The 19,095-nt window shown below is 42.2% G+C and overlaps 1 protein-coding gene across 5 annotated transcripts in view; it reads right to left on the bottom strand.

Annotated features, from left to right (window-relative positions):
* Window positions 1–19,095, bottom strand: part of LOC149227908 (primase homolog protein-like) — a 295,380-nt gene that overhangs the window by 143,415 nt on the left and 132,870 nt on the right. For 4 of the 5 annotated variants that reach the window (XM_089377972.1, XM_089377973.1, XM_089377969.1 and 1 more), the window contains 3 exons: window positions 542–625; window positions 370–450; window positions 73–144 (listed from right to left, as the gene is read on the bottom strand). In XM_089377972.1, coding sequence (XP_089234098.1) covers window positions 73–144; window positions 370–450; window positions 542–625 — 237 coding nt within the window. The remainder of the gene's footprint in view (window positions 1–72; window positions 145–369; window positions 451–541; window positions 626–19,095) is intronic. The other variant, XM_089377970.1, reaches the window with a different exon arrangement.

Raw genomic sequence — 19,095 nt, forward strand, 5'->3', positions numbered from 1 at the left:
AAATAGATACACTTAACCTTTTGACCAAAAAAGGCAGTAAAAGTGATAATTAAGTGCAAAGACAAGCTGAACTGCTACAATTATAATGTCTCTTGCTCCCTTGATATCGTCCAGCCCATAAGGAATCTTTTCACAATGCTTTTCCTGTTTTTGGAAGACACAATAGCATCTGTTAATTGATTCTTCGAGCATTTCGTGACTAAGAAATTGGAATTCCATAGGCCAAAATGAAAACAATGGAATTTGATAAGAAGTCATAAAGTTTAATAGCAAGGCAACAATAGAATTCATGAGACTTTCCCAGTACTTGCATTCTCAAAAATTATTTGCTTCAAAACTATGGCATGGTTTTGCAAGCTCAGAAATAACCTGCCAAAAACGTTTATGTACATCACGGTATTTGCAATTAACAATCTTGCCATTCCTTCGATACGTGAATGCAATTACAATCTGTACAAAAAGGGTAAGTGCAACTGCATATATGGTGAATGCTTGGAAACTAAACTGTTTAAACCAGAAAGTAATCTCGCATCAACCAAACCTGATCATATCTTATGGTCTGCATCACCGCATTTCTTTGCAAGGTTTTTCTGGAAATCATCCGGCTAGCAAAGTAATCACAGAGCTGCATTGAAAAGAAAAATTATCAGATTATTTGCATACAAAGAGCTGCAGATAAGATAAGATAAGATAAGTATATTAATGTCCGAATAACCAGAAAAGTAGGTCGATGGGACTGAGGAGTACAACTAGTATGAATACAATGTGGGAGTCAAGTGCAACTCGTAGAAATGTTGAAAATAATATGAAAGGAAACCTACAACATATAAGATCAAAACACATGTATAAATGTAAAAAAACTGTCGCAAAGAAACAGCGTTGCAGAATACTAAGTAAGTTTGGACAACTCAAGAACCTGTCAAAAGAGAGAGTGAGAGAGACAAAGGATGATGAGGCCAACGATGTCAAAATCTCCTAAGTCTAATGGTCGAGGGCGAAGGGGGCGAAGGCGGTATTGGCTCGTTGTCAGAGTCCTTTGGAAACATTGGGGGGTGTGGCTATATGATCCACGAAGGGGAATGTACGAGTGAGGGATACTCCTAGCATTTTAGGTTGGAAGAAGGAAACTCTAAATGGATCTCTACTCCTTTGGAGCTTGGAGGTAGTCTAATGAGCAAGAGGTACTCTACTCTAAGATCATCTACAGTTGATCTCTCTAGGACTCTCAGAACATGTGGCTTGATGTATGGATTGGTATCAATGAGATGGTCTCGATATTATCAATAGACATCCCTGAGTGGGAGGCTAAACACAAACCCGAGATCTAACCACTATGTTGTCTCATGCGCTCTGGAAGTATGCCTATCGTTTGTTGTTCCAATCTAACGAATCAACGGGAAAGCATGAGATTATCGGCTAAACCATCCCAAGGCATGGCATGGCGTGCAGGCACTGAGATCTGAAGTAAAAGATATGTTTGATGAAGAGTGTGAAGCATCTCTGGTCGTGATACCGAAGGCAAGTAGAGAGTGAGCCCCTGTAGTCCCTATAACATTAATGATAGAATCCTTTGATCTAATAGTATAAGGGACACCAAAAAATAAGGTGCATTTCCAACTCCAACTCCTAAATGTGGCACACCTAGCAGGCCCTATCAAATTGAGGTATATGGCGATTTGCCTATATGCGAGTCAATGGAAACCAATCTGAAAGTTGTCCCTAAGGGATCTTGAGCAAGTGCATCCAATACCTACATGTATAAGGGGAGTGGACAATGATGCCAATAGCCTTGTTGACCACACTTTGTCAACAGTCCGAGAAAGCAGTGTACAAAGAAATGGAGAAAAAATTTCAAAGATCAGAGTCATTAGTCAGCATGAAAATTCGTCATCATAAACCCAATCTCTGCAAACCTTAGTGTAAATGATGCTAGTACAACCATTTAATTATGTAACAACACCTAGCTAAGCCTATGATTTTGGCAAAGGATTTCATCCTAGGAAATTTTTTAACCTCCCCGAATTATGTGTGTTTGTAAACACGTATAATTGGCAAAGCTTTTCTTCCAACTTAAACCCCAAAGCTAAGGTGGAATTCGTTGACAAGATCTTAGGTGAGTTCTATGGTTTATCGAGTCCATTGTAAAAGTATGTTTAGGAATAATTCAATGCATGGCTGCTCATAATTAGAACACCATCGCTAAATTATTTTATTATATACATACTTGGTTTCATACTAGATCATATTGTGTTGCAAAATTGGGTAATATATTGAGGATCTGTGTTTAAATGGGTTTTCTCCTTCTAAGGGTTGAATTAAATTGCAATATCTTGATGTAAAAATATGTTAGTGCATGGTCACTCATAATTAGACACCATGGCTAAAATATTTGAGAGTGGAAAAATTATTAATACCGCCCAGAGTTAATTAATTAATTTTTCTAGAAAAATTAAATAAAAATCCCAAACCAAAAAATTAATTAATTTTGAGTCAAAAAATTAATTTTAGAGAAATTAATTTCCCTCCAAGAGGAAAATAATCAAAAATTCAACAGTGGAGATTAAAAGACGATAAAGTTATTTTCGACGGTCAAGATTAATTTGATGAGGATTAAGCTAAGTAGCCATTATTTTCCACTTGGAGGGGTTTTCTCAATATAAAGAAGCTATCATGCTTCTATTTCACATCTGATCTTGGGTGAAGTAATGTTCTATTGATGTTAGAGTTAAGACTCTGCTAGAATTATTTTTCTCATAATAGAAAGACTTTGGGGTTTCAGTTCATGGTATTCTTCTATCTGTTGTTCTGTGGTATGTGCTAGTTTATGTGTTTATATTACAACTGTTATTTCATTTGTCTGTGATAAGAACATTCTATTGGTACGAGTTATCTTCGGTGATCTGATTCACTATATGATCTAATAGCTATCTTTAAGATTGAATAGTGATTTACAAGTGTCAAGAACGCTAGCCCTTGGGCTCCAAGTTCACAGACTGTGGGGAAGGGTTGACATTGTTTGAGCTTCGGGATTTCATTGTGACGAATTATTTGATCTTGGGCTAAAAAGGTTAAATTATTCTAACCCTTGTTTTAATTTTGTAGAACTTGGGGTTTTGGAATTTTTTTAATTTTTGTATATATTGGGGTTTTAGGAATTCTTTATATTCATTTGTGCAAGTGAATCTTCAAGCCCTCAAAGAGAAATTAAAGGGTTTTCACTTCCAAGCAAGTCATCCAGCCTCTTGAGAAAATTCATTGGATTTCTTTAGGCAGATATAGGCCTAGGAAGGCAAGATCTAGCCTCTAGCCCTCATCCAAGCTCGACGTTCAAGCAAAAAAGGAAGGCCACTAGCCCCAAGAGGTAAATTTTGCAATTTTTGTGGTGATTTTTGGCGTTTGTGGCTAATTTGTGGGTGTTTGTAGAGCTCCGAGCTCTTTCTAAGGTCTCTAAGGCCTAGCCGCAGGCCTAACTAGGCCTTTTTCCCTTAGTCGTGGCCTCTTTCTCCTCTACGTCAGCCTTTTCTCCCTTGTTTGGGTGAGCCGCGGCCCATTTTGGGGCCTCTGACCCTACCGCAGCCCTCAAACCCTCACGGCGGCCTCTAGGAGGCTCCTTTTGGCTATCGCAGGCCTCTAGGAGGCTTTTCTCCCTCTGCCGCATGCCTTTTAGGCCTTGATGTCAGCCCTACAGTGCTCTTTCCCTTTGTTGCAGGCCTTTAGCCCTCTTTCCTTTGAGCCACAGGCCATTCAGGGCCTTCTCTGCCCTTGTTGTGGCCTCACTAGGCCTTCCTCCTCTCACCGCAGGCCTACAAGGCCTCTCTCCTTCAATCATTGCCCTTCCTTGGCCTTTCTAGCCTCATCATTGGCCTACTTTTCCCTTCCCTAACCCTCACTCTCTCATATCCTCATTTTGCATTAGTTATTTGCCTCTAACAAGTAGTTTTGCAGGTCTTTCAAGTGCTTTTGGGGAGCTAACATTGTGGTTGCAGGTGCGCAAATTCTTTGGAAGAGTCTCATTTTTCTAACAAGGCCATAAGGCCTAGTGGTTTGACCTTTTATCCCTCATATTTTGTCACTGTTTCATTTACAATTCTGAAGCATATTGTGACAGTAGTATGTTCACAGCCTAAATGCACTTAAAGCACTCCTAAACTCATTAATCATTTACATAAGGCCTAAGTATTGATCTAGTGGTTGTATTGGTTGCATATAAGTGAATTTTTGGAGGACTGTGGTTGAATTTCAAGGTCTGACATATCACCTACAGCCACCAAAAGTCACCTACAGAAGTGGCGAAAATAAATAACAGTGTCATAAATTATAATAAGTAGCTTGCAGTCATCCCACTTAATTGGCAAATCATTTGCATTGGTTGGGCTTGCATTTGCTTGGCATATCTTGTCAATTTTGAAGACTGTCATACTAATCTAAGGTTTGATATATGCATCATAAAGTCTGATCACAAGCTTGACAGTGGCGTGAAAATTAATCAACCATCATCCCATCTCATTGTTAAGGGTAATTTGTATTATTGCTCTATTTCATTTCTTTGTGTATCTTGTGTTTAGAAGGGTGTGTTGTGATCATCTCTTGGCTGCCATCTCTTGCATCCATTGCACTTTTGCATAAGCATTCACTGTTTGCATCCTCATCTAAATAAGAAGATAAGTGCTCTAAGGATAATTGGCTAAGACAATTTTGCTCTACTCTCTATGGTTTTGTAATGTCCCTTCCGAAATTAAATTGTTACAGGTTTATTTATTCTACAATTCTGACAATTTTGGAGGCCATGGGACCCATGTGATTTTTGGAAAAGACTTAGGAAGGAAAAAAGAGCCGAAATGTTTTGTTGACATAGCATGGGGGCCACCCACATGAGGAAATACACACCGCCTTAGAGGGAAGTTCGAATGACTAAGGAGGGAAAGTCAAATTGCTAGTTGGAGGGAGCCCACATGGGAAAAGAGGCCCATGAATTATAAATAGAGGAGGTTCAGCTTCATTTGGTATCTTTTGACATATTGAACTCAACCTTAGTTGCTCGAGTTGCTTAGCCAGGTTACTGTGTTGTTTAGCACACGAGTGTCTCCGAACAGAGATCTCAACCCTTGCCTCAGTGGACTTCGAGTGCCACCCTAGGAAGGCAATTTGTACTATCTTGGAGGAGAGCCGGTGGAGTTTGACAATCATATCATTCAGCGTTTGTCTCAGCCAGTACGTGTTTCTGGAGGACGCAGAAGGGGAACACACAGATGTTGCTTGTGGGTTCATCCGAGCAGCAACTGTCGAGGGAGTTTGGGCATTGAAGCTAAAGTGGAGGATCAGCCTTCTGAGAGATTTTTAGAGAGGAGGTTGTTGCATTGGAGCAGTTCGATTTACAGTCACCTGGGCTTGCGCAGAGAACCATCACTGGGCTCACGTGGGTGTTAGAGGAAGGAATTGTAGAGCTGAAACTGGCTGGGAGAAGTAGGAGATCACTTGGAGGGCCATCTGAGGAAGATTGCTAGAGTTGGGAGAGAAGAGATTGACAGGATCAATCACAGCAACAGAATTTGAAATTGGAGGAGGGCCAAGTTGTGAAGGATCAATTTTTGAAGGCTGGAACCAAGGGAAACCCTTTCTGGGCTTTTCTGGGTTTTAGGCAAGGATCACACTCCTAAGTTTATAGAATTTTTTGGGCAGACCTAAGGGGTCAAACAGGGGTCCCAACTCAGCTAATAGCTAGAGGAGCTAAGGGGAATCTGGGCCAAAATTCTAAGGTCAACATTTGACCAATTCCTTTGTGGGTTATTCTGCGTATTTGGTGGAGTGGCTGGGGTTAATTTTCCCTAATTTTCTGAGCACTGGAGGTGGGGTTTCCATTGGCATCCTTGCAACAGACAGCACAGTTTCACAGGGGCAGCGCAGGGCATCATTGCAGCAATTATTGTGCCATCTGGGCTTGACATATTACCACCTGGGTTTGATCACGCTTGCCATTGAGGCAAGCGCAAGTGCACCACTTCCACATTATTATACTTTTCCCCCAGATTATAATAAAGTGGCTCAGCTATTAGATATTGCTGGACTTTTTATGGGTGTGCATTGTATGTTTCAATTTTATGGTGTTGCTTTTATTGCTTGCTTTGCATAGCACTATTTTCCCTAGTTTGGAACATTACAGTGGTATCAGAGCATGATCCTGGCCCAGTTGTGGGAAACTAGCCAGAAGATCATGGAAGCTTTGAGTATGAGTGCACAGTGATGGGGGAAACCGGAAACAAACCCATGGCTCAAGGGAATCCTAGTATGCAGAAATTTGGGGTAGAATTCATTGGGACGATGAGAGGTTGGCCCAGTTGAGGAGGGTGACAGACCAAACCCATCCTCACCCTTAGAACAGAGACATGAGAGGTGTGCAAGCCGTGGGGGTGCAGCCATCTACATCATGTGGGGAAAGTCGACCAGATCAGGGCACTAGATCTCCTGAAAGGGAGCAAGCAAGACAGAAACAGTTAGAGGGTGAGACCAGGGGGCACTTTTGCTGGTGGAGACCTAGCTTCAGATATCAGGAGCCAGAGGAGGAGGTTGAGCATGATGTTGAGATCCCACAGGATGGTGAGGAGCACATCGATATACCCGGTGTGGCACATGAGTCACCTTTATTAGAGACCTCTTTGATAGCCCCGGTTGATACCTTGGCGAAGAAGATAGAGCCTACACACATAGAGCCATTTGTTGAGGAGGAGCCACCCATGGATGCGATGTCAATAGTTGTTGAGCTAACTGAAGCTGTGACTGAGTTTACAAAAGATAGATACCCATGGCAGTTCCACCAATTTCAAGATGACCTTCTAGCATTAAAAAGGAAGGTCACATTAGTGCGTGAAGCTATTTTGAAACAGAACAAGGACCTAGAGGGCATGAGAGTGATTTGTCTCGAGTCCATGACCAAATTGACTCACGTTGGGGAGCGGTTGGATTCCCTACTGGTGCAACTGGAGTGCATGTTGGAGCGTGAAAGCAGCCCTCTTCGGGCATACATGGACGAGGTTGGCAACACTGTTAGGTTACCTTGGCCCATTGGGCAGAGAGAGACAGAGCTACCTAGTCAGATTTTATGTATTTACCAGGATAGCGAGATGAGACGACCTGAGTTGCACAGGGTGCAGCATCCGCATGCTAGGGTTGTTCTATGTGCGGGAGTGCATTCATTCAATCCCTCTCTTGGGGTTGGGTGGCGATAGATTATGAGTTGGTACCCGGTGGAGTGGGCTATGGAGAGGGTAGTGGACCCAGGTGGAGCTCAGCAGGCGTTTCCAGGCACTGGGGATGCTGGAAGCTCCGACTAGTATTGGGATCCGGGAGGGACCACCTATCATTTCCCAGTTATACCGGTTGACTATGACCTAGAGGGTATAGTTGACCTAGTAATCGAGTGTGCACCTCTGCTAGGAGAGTTTCAGTCAGCACCTGTGGCCAACAAATTCTTGGGCAGACTCCTTGGGTTGTCTTGGTATGACAATTGTACACAGGATCTTAGGTTGATCAGCATACTCTGGCAGGAGTTTGTCGGAGGAGGTGGCATTGGCAAGCCACCAGACAGTGCCTTGTATGGAGTTGGGGATTTTTGCATTTGTGTGAGACACAGAGGAGCAGAGCAGTGGTAGCATCACTGTTGACACCTGGGGAGATTCACTTCTTGGGTCCCTTAGGGATGACTTGGAGGGGTGGTCCCCTCATCGAAGAGCATGATGATGCGACAGTGGAGGTGATGATCCGAGTTGGATGAGGGCCGATGCATATGGACACAACTTTAGGCCATCTCATTCAAGGATGGGTAGGAGCATCTAGCGTAATGGGCATGGAGATGCATGGGGGTGTGTCGTAGTATGTTGGACTGCGTTGTGGAGTGGGAGTGCCTCACATCGCATTGAGTACATGCGAGGGGTGATAGGTACAGTGACACAGGCGGGACACAGGACAGTACAAGATGGCATAGACATAGCCGAGGGTATCTAGCGGTGTATGGGAGTAGGCCGCGGTGTACAGTGGCATGTCCAAGAGTATTGGGATGATCGATGGTATGCAGGGGTGTATAGTACTACACAGCGAAGTCTTGGAGTGTTGCCTCCAGGGAGACCCTTGGACGAAAACACCGAGCATACCTTTGGGCGTAGTTCACCCAGGATCAATGAGGACACAGATGAGCGATACTTGATGGTATCCATGGGGACTCACACGCTTGACCCTCTTCTACATCCCTCACGAGCGCAGTTGATTTTGCTATCGACTTTCTGCACTCTGGGCATGAGTAGCGAGGGACGAGGAGCTCACCCGAAATATTTGGGTGACACTCAACGCACTAGGGGGGAGACTTTTCAGCAGTGACATTGGATTGGCGCGTCAGTTGACAACCACAGGTTGGGGGATGAGGTGATCTTCTGCAGGGGTAGCTTATCATTCATCACCAAGCCTACATCTAGGGAGCTAGTCCGAAGGGAGACGTGTCACTCTTTTCTCAGGGCAAGTTGGGACCAAGCATGAGTAGAGGATATCGGGTACGACTGAGGTAGTTTCCTAGTATGTGTCTGGGCTCCAAACCTTATATTGGCACATTATCGAGAGGGCAAATGGCAGACCCAGGGGAGATGGTTGGTAGGGACAGGAGGGATCCATATACCCTAAGTCGTTTATGAGTATCAGATACCCATCTTTTCGTTGCATTCAGGGGGTAGCTCTTTGGCACACGTAGCTTCCAACGATCATTGGTACTACACAGTGGCAGGCATAGGGCAAATTAGCATGCATCAAATTAGCCCACGATATATGGAGCATATATATTGATCACATGCAGGGACAAGAGATGAGGCATGGATGGATTCCTGCAGTGTCAGAGCTATGCTGCAACAAGTCCAACTAGGGGATGCAGGGATTCAGTTGATTGATAGATCACCTATCTCATGATGGTCGGAGTCATGGCAGAGAGTGGTCTAGTTCACTTTGGGATTGGCACATGGGGGTACAAGGTGACCTACATCAGAGGGCGAGGCGGGCTTTCTTTGTGGCTACACCAGTTCAGAGTCAGATCTAGATGGGTAGACTTTGGCGTCAGGGAGATGTCGGGGCAGGACGTGTCTCGCCTCTATAAGTATTCCACCATTGAATTCCAGGAGAGGAGGATACAATTATGCATGATGGGCAGTCAGCCAAAGCCAGGGTGGTGCAGCGACAACATGGTGGCACCTTTCTATGGCTAGCAAGGGACCCAGACATCACAGTACTAGACAGCTTAGCGACCATTAGGGGTCAACCAGCAGCAACAGGGGGATATCACTCCGATCTTCCTTTAGGCCTTAGCGAGTCACCGATGGCGTGGGGGACTTCTAGTATTTATACCGGACATGATAGTGAGTGGAGCGAGGGGAGCTCCAGGTAGGACAGGATGGATTGGAATCCTAGTATTGAGGGATTCCTTCATGTCGAATTAGTGCAGGGACCTAGGATGACTTTGTGGCACGTTTGGGACCCTGGTATTACTGATGGTGATAGAGGTGATCATCAGACAGAGGAGGCACTTGTTTAGGGATTGTTGGAGGACAAGGGATTTTTGGTGCATTGGTGGAATTTGTTGGATGAGGATGCCACCTGGGAGGGTAAACACATACATGAATATCCAATGTTGAATTTACTTGGGGACAAGCAACATTTGGGAGGGGAGGACTTTAATGTCCCTTCCAAAATTAAATTGTTATAGGTTTATTTATTCTACAATTCTAACAATTTTGGAGGCCATGGGACCCATGTGATTTTTGGAAAAGACTTAGGAAGGAAAAAAGGGTCGAAATGTTTTGTTGGCATAGCATGGGGGCCACCCACATGAGGAAATACACACCACCTTAGAGGGAAGTTCGAATGACTAAGGAGGGAAAGTTGAATTGCTAGTTGGAGGGAGCCCGCATGGGAAAAGAGGCCCACGAATAATAAATAGAGGAGGCTCAACCTCATTTGGTATCTTTTGACATATTGAACTCAACCTTACTTGCTCGAGTTGCTTAGCCGGGTTACTGTGTTGTTTAGCACACGAGTGTCTCCGAGCAGAGATCTCAGCCCTTGCTTCAATGGACTTCGAGTGCCACCCAAGGAAGGCAATTCATACTACCTTCGAGGAGAGCCGGTGGAGTTTCACAGTCATATTATTCAGAATTTGTCTCAGCCAGTTAGTGTTTCTGGAGGACACAGAAGGGGAACACACATGTGTTGCTTGTGGGTTCATCCAGGCAGCAACTACCGGGGGAGTTTGGGCATTGAAGTTACAGTGGAGGATCAACCTTCAGGGAGAGTTTTGGAGAAAGAGGTTGTTGCATTGGAGAAATTCAATTTACAGTCAATTGGGCCTGCGCAGAGAGCTATCACTAGGCTTATGTGGGAGTTGGAGGAAGGAATTGTAGAGTTGGAACTGGCCAGGAGAAGTAGGAGAACACTTGGAGGGCATTTGAGGAGGATTGTTGGAATTGGGAGAGAATAGATTGACAGGATCGGTCACAGCAACAGAATTCGAAATTGGAGGAGGGCCAAGCTATGAAGGGTCAAGTTTTGAAAGTTGGAACCAAGGGAAACCCTTTCTGGGTTTTTCTGGGTTTTGGGCAAGGATCACACTCCTAATTTTATAGAATTTTCTAGGCAAATCTAAGGGGTCAAACAGGGGTCCCAACTCAGCCAGCAACTAGAGGAGCTAAGGGGAATTTGGGCCAAAATTCCAAGGTCAACATTTGGCCAATTCCTTCGTGGGTTATTCTGGGTATTTGGTGGAGTGGCCAGAGTTAATTTTTCGTAATTTTCTTAGCATTGGAGGTGGGGTTTCCAGCAGCATCCTTGTAGCAGACAACACAGTTTCACAGGGCAGTGCAAGGCATCATTGCAGCAGTTATTGTGCCATCTGGGCTTGACATATTACCACCTAGGTTTGATCACGCTTGCCATTGAGGCAAGCCCAGGTGCACCACTTCCACATTATTGTACTTTTCTCTCAGCTTATAATAAAATGGCTCAATTGTTGGATATTTCCCGAACTTTTTATGGGTGCATTGAATGTTTCAATATTATAGTGTTGTTTTTATTATTTGCTTTGCATAGCACTATTTTCCCTAGTTTGGAACATTATAGGTTTGCTCTCGTTCTCTCAAAGTATCATAACCTAAAGAGTATCATTGATAAGTAGTTCTAATTGCGAGTTTTCTTACATGTTACAAATTTGGTAAACGATATGCTCCCTCTCTCTCATTGATGCATTGTGTTGCCTAAAGAATAACTAGCATTATTGTTTACTTGTCATTGCTACCACATTGATAAAGAAGTCGACTATTGGATAATTGGTTACATTGTTTCTCATGGTCATATTGGAATAAGAGCTTCTTGCGGATTTACTTTGATGTACTAACTTATTGTTTCTTGCAAGTGAGCTTTGCATCTAAGTTTATAATCTTGCAATCAATTCACTCTTAAAGCACCTAATCAATTCATTATATTGTGATAAGATAATTTTGGCATCTAAGTAATCTCAAGAAATTGCTAATTGTGTTCATTGTCTAATTGGCACTCTAGCATTGTTGAAAGAAGCCTTGGACTTGGATATTTAATGTTATTTCATGAGCGATTGTCCATTGTGATATTGATAACATTTTTTGGCGTCACCTATTTGGTTCATTGAGTACTTTCTTTTGGTGAAGATTGTCATTGTAAATTGTTAAGTATTTCTTTCCATTGCTCTAATCTACTTAAAACATTTAACAACTTCACCTAAAGATAATCACCCGTCTTACACGTGCCTTTTAGGATTAGCCTTACATTAATTAACTTACCTCCAAGCATAAGCTTGGTTAAAATACTTTAGGACCCACCTTTCTCACCCAACTTGCGAAATATAAACCCTCTCTTTTGGTTAACACAGTGACCTTGCAGTCGTCAAAGCCACAGTATCTGCAGCACCGGAGGCATCGGGTGGTTTGACATCCAGGGGAGGTATCATTAATATAGCCTTTGCTATCTTTCCCTGGGTTTCTCTCCACAACTTACACTAGAGACTAGCTTCAGAATAGTTGAGAGGAAGGACTCATTCAGATAGGCATTTAATTTAAAATCAACTAAGAGTTTGCATATCACATAGGTCTAGGTATCATATTTCATATAGGATAGTGTGCATCCTGTTACCGCTCAAACTAGCAGGGGTCCTAACAGGGGATCCCGTAGAGCAACTACTAGGTCAAGGGCAACAATGGAGCAATAGCCCACTGTCACCTCAACTAAGGCTCCTTGCTCTTTACAGACTTTCACCGATGGGAGGAGACAGTATAAAGGGGAATCACTGAATGAATGGAACAATGAAAGGGTAAGGAGTGATTCCTAAGGCCTATTCACAAGAGTGACTCAATTACATGGCTTTCTTGCATGGGAAGCATTACCCACCATTTTGTGGGTGATAATGCTACGAAAAATATTTTCTCCAAGAAGGTCCTCAGCTGGTAGCCAACAGCCACCAACTAGCTCATTGTGCCATTTTCTCCGCCACCTGAGCCAGTATGTGGTCCCTCACCCATCTGTCATAATAGTATGTTTGAAGGTGGACCTCCCAAACCTAAAGGTATGCCTTGTCATTTGGTAATTGGGTATCGTAGTTTGCTTATCATGGACACTTCTAGGCATGAATTAATAGGGAGATTTGGCGAAAATAATGGGCTAGGTCTATGCACTTGTCCCCTAGACCTCATTCATATATTAACCTTGGATTCTAGTCCCGTGGGATCTCTTTTACTGACCATTTGGATTTAGGGATATGGTATTTCATGGGAAACCCCGATTTTGTTTTTGTGGTCCCGCTCCCTCATCCACATATACTGCCCCATTTCCACTCATTATAACCCCATTCATCATTTCTCCCACCTGGGTACACATTCCTCCACTAGGTCCACATAGGGCTAGCTCTCCCCTTCCCCTCGCCCACATCTTCGGTCAGGCCTGGAATGATGCCTCGGAGGTTGATGCAACTAAAACATAAAGTAAAAGCATAATTGGCCACATTCAACAGGAAAATGTACCAAAAAATGCAAAAGATGGTCGGGACAAACACATACAGCAAGTGGGTAAAAGCCAACACATGAGCTCTACCCCATCATCATGGCCATCACCCTAATTCCTACAGCTTCTATGAGCCTCCTTCATCATATAGGAACCCATGATTGTCCCAACCCCTGATGGGCAAGGAACCACCCTACCTTAAAAGGGGATATCCACTGCTATATCTCACACATCATGCTCCCGCCCCTTGAGCCCCAAGCAGTGAATTAAAGAAAAATCATAAAAAGGCAAAAGGCATATAAAGAAGGTGGAAAAATCAAGGTCGGAGCACTTCATGTACCACGATCGCTCTCTCCTATACATTATATACCCAAGTGTGGGCTTCCCTTCTACTAGCTACCCTTGTACCCCAGCATGTGGCCCAGGGCTGCCCCTTCTCATTCCCTAATCCATTCACCTCTTTATCACATGCCACCACCTTTTAAAGGATGTACCTTGGACATGTTATCCCCTTTAAAAGTAGAAACCACCTAATGGGATACTTGGTTAACTCATTTGGTGTTTGGAGACATTAGCACATGCCAAAGTCCAGAATGGAAGGGCAGGCCATTATCAAGTCCCCATTTGGAGTTTGGAGACATTAGCACATGCCAAAGTCCATTATGGAAGGGCAAGCCATTATGAAGTCCCCATTTGAAGTTTGGAGACATTATCACAAGCCAAAGTCCATTATGGAAGCGCAGGCCATTATGAAGACCCCATTTGTGGTCCATGGTTTGTAAGATATTTTACTTGATTTCCTTGATGACTTGTTGTACTGGAAGGCTAGGGGACGCATTGGATCTTATGCAGGATTGCAAATGGTCTCCATCTTGGGTTTGGTCTCCCTATACGGGGTCCTAACCCTCCAAAGGGCTACATTGGCACATGTAGGGTGTGTGTTGAGAGCCATGGGCCTCCACAGTAGTAGACAACACTCCATGGATCCCCAAAGATGTTCAGAGATTGCTCGAGATTCACCTATTGGACGAGGAAGATGCACCTGGTTCACCTTTGCCCAGCTAGCCCCACAGATGTACCATGCACTTGGCAGCTGACCCAAGACTTGTAGGATGATATGGCATCACCTACACCATCATCTAAGCCCTTATAGGTGGTCTACAAGCATCTTCGACTTACTTGGAGACCCATGAGGTCACTTGTGTGCCCTCACATCCATTGGGAGCACCACAGGTTTATTATGTGGAGAACAAGGGGCCAACCCCTTGTCCATGACTTTTGGAAGTCCAAATCATCATTTGGCACTTATGGACTTCATCAGGCCCCTTAGAGAGCCCAACAACATACATTATTGATTATTTGACCTCTTGGGAGGCTTATTATTTTATTTATTGTCCAGTTTGGTGGGCTTGTCACCAATAGATAGTTATTTGCACATTATTTTAGTTGATGGGCTAATGTAGGCTCAAATTACGTGATTCAAACTCCTAATGAGTGTATAAATAGGAGAGACATGAATTCATTTGTATCATCACTTGGATTAAATTATATCTTCTTGTGAGATTTTCGCTATCTTTTGAGGATGAGACTTTTTCGATGAATGGATGAATTTCAATGTTTGGTTATTCTTCTTTGTCTTGGAGCTTCTATGATAGGCATATCTTGGTGATTGGATATATTCTTCTTACATGTAAGTTCTATGTTAATGCTATTTTGATTCTTTATTTTGTTGCATTCATGATATTGAGATCTTCGCTATTTTAGGGTTAATTTGTTGCCTTTCTTGGAACAAAATTGTGGAAATTAAATCTCTAATTAATGTTGTATCATGATTGAGCCATGTTTGAATGAATGAATGTTCCTAAAGACATCCTTGTCTTGACAAGTCACCAAAAATTGTTGAACGAAGTATAAATGACCTTGAAGCTACTTCCTTTAAGCCTTAATGCCCAATGAAGTTATCTTTTAGGCCTCCTTGACAAGTGGAAATCAATCCAAACTCTAAATATTCTATGACTCCATCTCTCCCAAAGGAAAAATCATTGGTCCTCCTCTGGTGATCACTTTAAAGCTTATTTCTTTCACCTTCCCTTGTTTTTCTAGGCCTAGCCTACATAGGTCACCTAGGGCATCAATTATCTCACAATCTAGCCATCCAAATACTTGGATTTTAGGTCCACAACTGCACTGGTGTGTCCTCAAGAAGCATGCCAAATTTCATGAGATTCTGACAGTGGGATCTTGAGATATCGCAAGCCCTAGCTCGAAGACCAATTCTTGCCCTTGGTTTCCCTTAGACTAGAAACTTCACTAGGATCCTTACATTGCCTTTCATTGAAAATTCATTCATTGATCTCTTTCCCCTCCCTAATTAGGTCAAGTATATCATTGGTTACTAAATCCTATCCTCGTGACCTAACCTCAGGTCCACTTGGTCCTGTGTGGTTCCATGCACTATCAAGGTTAATTCTTCAAAGATCACCTGGAACTCATGTTTCCACAAGAATTCTAGGGCTTATGGATCTCCTTTATAAGACACATACTCAAAACCTAACCCTTGAAATTCTCTCGAAGCCCTTCCCAGAGAGGCTTCCATCTTGTCTTCCAAGACAAGCAAGCCACAGTCTTGAGTCTCTCTTGTGAATAGGCTTCTAGGATCACCCTTCATCCTATCTTTGATCTATTCATCTTTGTGATCCTTATCATACTGGGTCTCCTCCCATTAGTGAAAGTCCATAAAGAGTAGGGAGCTTTAGCTAAGGTGACAGTGGGCTATTGCTCCATTGTTTCCCTTGACCTAGCAATTGTCCCTTTAGGATTCCCTCCTAGGACCCCTGCTAGTTTGAGCGGTAACATTTTGGCGTCGTTGACGGGGGCACGAAACATGTGTTGTTCCCCATACAGCATATTGGCATAACATTATTGGTGACTCCTTTGGAAAAACAAAGCCCTAGTTCTTCATTGAACTTTAAGGTCAATGCTTGTAGGGTGAAGCAAGCATTTTTTAGGCATTTTAAATTCACCCTCGCGACTCCATTTTGGCATTATATGCAAGAACATAAAAAATCGCTGAAGAAAGCGTCCACGACATTTGCCCTAAAGAAGAACAAGTCCTACGAGAAAGATTGGATGTGTGGTTTGGGCTTTGCGATCATCTGATAAAGCATAAGAATGAGGACTATCATCCTCCCGATCCATCATCCTGCCTATTTTCAAGTTACCCTATCTGGGTGATCTTTCTGGAACTTATCCTATCATGGCAATCCTAATTTCTCCCTCTTCCACTGATGTTATTAAAGTGCATCAGCTATCTTCACTTCGTATCCAAAGATCAACTCCCTCTGAAGCTAAACAAGGGTTCCTAAGGAAGCCTTGACTACTCCTTCTAGAACAAATCTTTTCAATCAATGACCTCTTCTGCTTTCATTAGAAAATCATATAGGATCAACCTTGATCCATCAATTGAGGATCCTGTACAAACCCTTCTTTCTGCTTAAAAGTGTAATATTTCATCATGTACCTCACCAGCTTGAGGTAGTTCTTATGTACACTTCTTCTCAAGGAACATGACTTCTATCCATCTGATGTAGTAACAGAGATCATAAAGATAATAAAATTTTAATAAAAATGTACTTGACAAAAAACTTCCCTTCATATCCTTCCTCCTTTGTTTTGTACTTCATGCCATCCAATCATACTTTGTCTTGGAAGTCACCACTGACTTCTTTCTAGCATAGATCAAGGCATACTTCAATCTTGTTGATCTATCTAACCCCTTTGAGTTTGGATCACATAGTATTTGTCATCACAAATCCCTAATTCTGGGAAGGTCCCCTTGTCACAACTTTGTTTTGTTCCTCCATCTACTACCAAAGTTTAGGCAGCCTTTATTATGTACCTGCAATCCTCATTTGGAGGCCATGGAAGAACAATTACAACCAAGCAAAGAATTTTAAAACAAGAGACTAACTATTGGTAAAATTAATAACAGTAGTAATAAATAAGAGAGATATAAGATCTTATCTTTTGAGAAGATATCAGCTCCCTCTTGACCTTGCATCCACCTTGCAACTTATCCACGTCATCGTCCTGATGCCATTCCTTCCTTGCAAAAGCTAGGGTTTCTTCTTTCAGCAGAAACGTCCAATCCTAAGGTTTTGTCCATGAACCACAAGTTTTTTCTTATTCAAACCCTCTTGCATACTAGGGTTTACAAACCCTAGATATCTAAACGTCAGAGACCTTCATCATTCACTGTACATTCTCCTGCAAGTCCAAAATTCTTTGACATTCGCAAGTTGTTCAAATATCAGGGATCTTCTTTATCAAGAGAGACATATGACATATTCATTAAATATTGCCTTAGCAACATTGTATGGTTCCTCAATCCAATTAATCTCTGTTTTAAAAAGTTTTGTGCTTCAACCTTCAACCTTAAAGGGAAACTTTGCCTCTTGTTATGATCTTGTAATGACTACCTAACTTGCAATGTCAGCAAATGGTGTATTTCAACAATCCTTATAAAAAACAATCAATAACTTTGATAATCTGATTTGAGATAGCAGACTTCAAAACTTTATTGCAATCATCCCATTGCTTCAACCATTGCTAATTCAGCTATTACATTTGAGCCCTTCAACCCAATTGACTTAAGCACATCATGTTTTGCAAATGACTTTGGACTTTAATTTTAAAGAGGAGCTTGACCACTACTTCACTGTAAGCCCAAAAGATTTAGACACCCTTTTTAGTAGCAAAGAATGTTCAAGATCATCAAGTAATCTTGCTTCCTTTACATCATTGACCTTTGAATATTTGAAATATAAGAAAATGTCATCAAAAGGTTGAATGACTCTCTGCAATTGACTTTTCTTAACTTCCCTTTCAAAAAGGAATCTTAGAGACATATGACTTAAGTATTTTTGTCATATAGGCATCATGAGATGAAATTTCAGAGATGACATACTTACATAGATCTATACAAAACCTTGGTTTCACAAGTTCATTTGGCTCATATTTTGCCTTAATCATGAATCATATTGAGAAAGTCAACATGTCTTAGGATAACTTACATGCTAACAAAAGTTCAATCCTTTCTTTCACACAACATCTTCCAATATTAGTCAAAGAACTTCACAAGGATCTGTCTCTACTTATAATACCTTGTCTTGAGATGCATTTCCAAACGATAGCACAGTCTTGTCTTGAAATGTATTTGCAAGCTTACTTAAACTTGAGATTGAGGGAAATACACCAATTTTAAAAGAACTTTGATCTAAGCAAAATTTCTAAAACAATGCGTACCTTGCAATGCAAACTTTTGACTGAGTCCATTGCCTTGGTCTTAGAACCTTTTCTCTAAAGGCTTTTCGGTCTTGTAGAAAACCAAATACTTTCGACTTTTTCTTGACTTGATCTAGATCCTCCAATGAGGACTTCAATATATCTTCAATAACTGTGCCAAACCTCAAGGAATTGGAGGTCATTCATGTGAAAATTCCCTAACAGGGATCCCTACTGCAGCAACTAATGATATTACCCCTATTTGTTAAATTCCTTTAAACAAATTACTTGCAGTTTCCGACGGCAAATATCGTAATACATACACTATAGCCTTGACTTAATTAAATTATATGCGGAAACAAGAGACTGAACAAGAAATAAAATACAACACAAATGACACTGTTATTTTTGGAGAAACGTCCCTGGAGAAACCCAATGTGGGAAAACTGGTGCAGCGTATCTGAGGATTTTATAATTATGCAGAAGAAAATCTAAGTACAATTCTTGGATGCTCAACTAGCAATCTGATACAGAGAGAAATTAGACAAAACGAATGGTGCAGTGCTCTCACCCTGTCACTGGGAGAATCTGAGTCTGATCACGCTGAACTAGAGCCTCTGCATACCCTCTATGTAGCCTTTGCGCAGAACTGTGTCACTCCCATGCAGTTCCTGCGTCACCCTTGTTGGGTATCACATTGCTCCTTCCCTAGACCCTCTGCTGGCTAGAAAATCCCAATCTTTGCCTCCCGGTCTCACACCC

This window comes from Pinus tabuliformis, chromosome J (assembly GCF_031772625.1).
Source record: "Pinus tabuliformis cultivar Carrire ecotype Pingquan chromosome J, CPIR1, whole genome shotgun sequence".
In the NCBI taxonomy this organism is placed as follows: Eukaryota; Viridiplantae; Streptophyta; class Pinopsida; order Pinales; family Pinaceae; genus Pinus; species Pinus tabuliformis.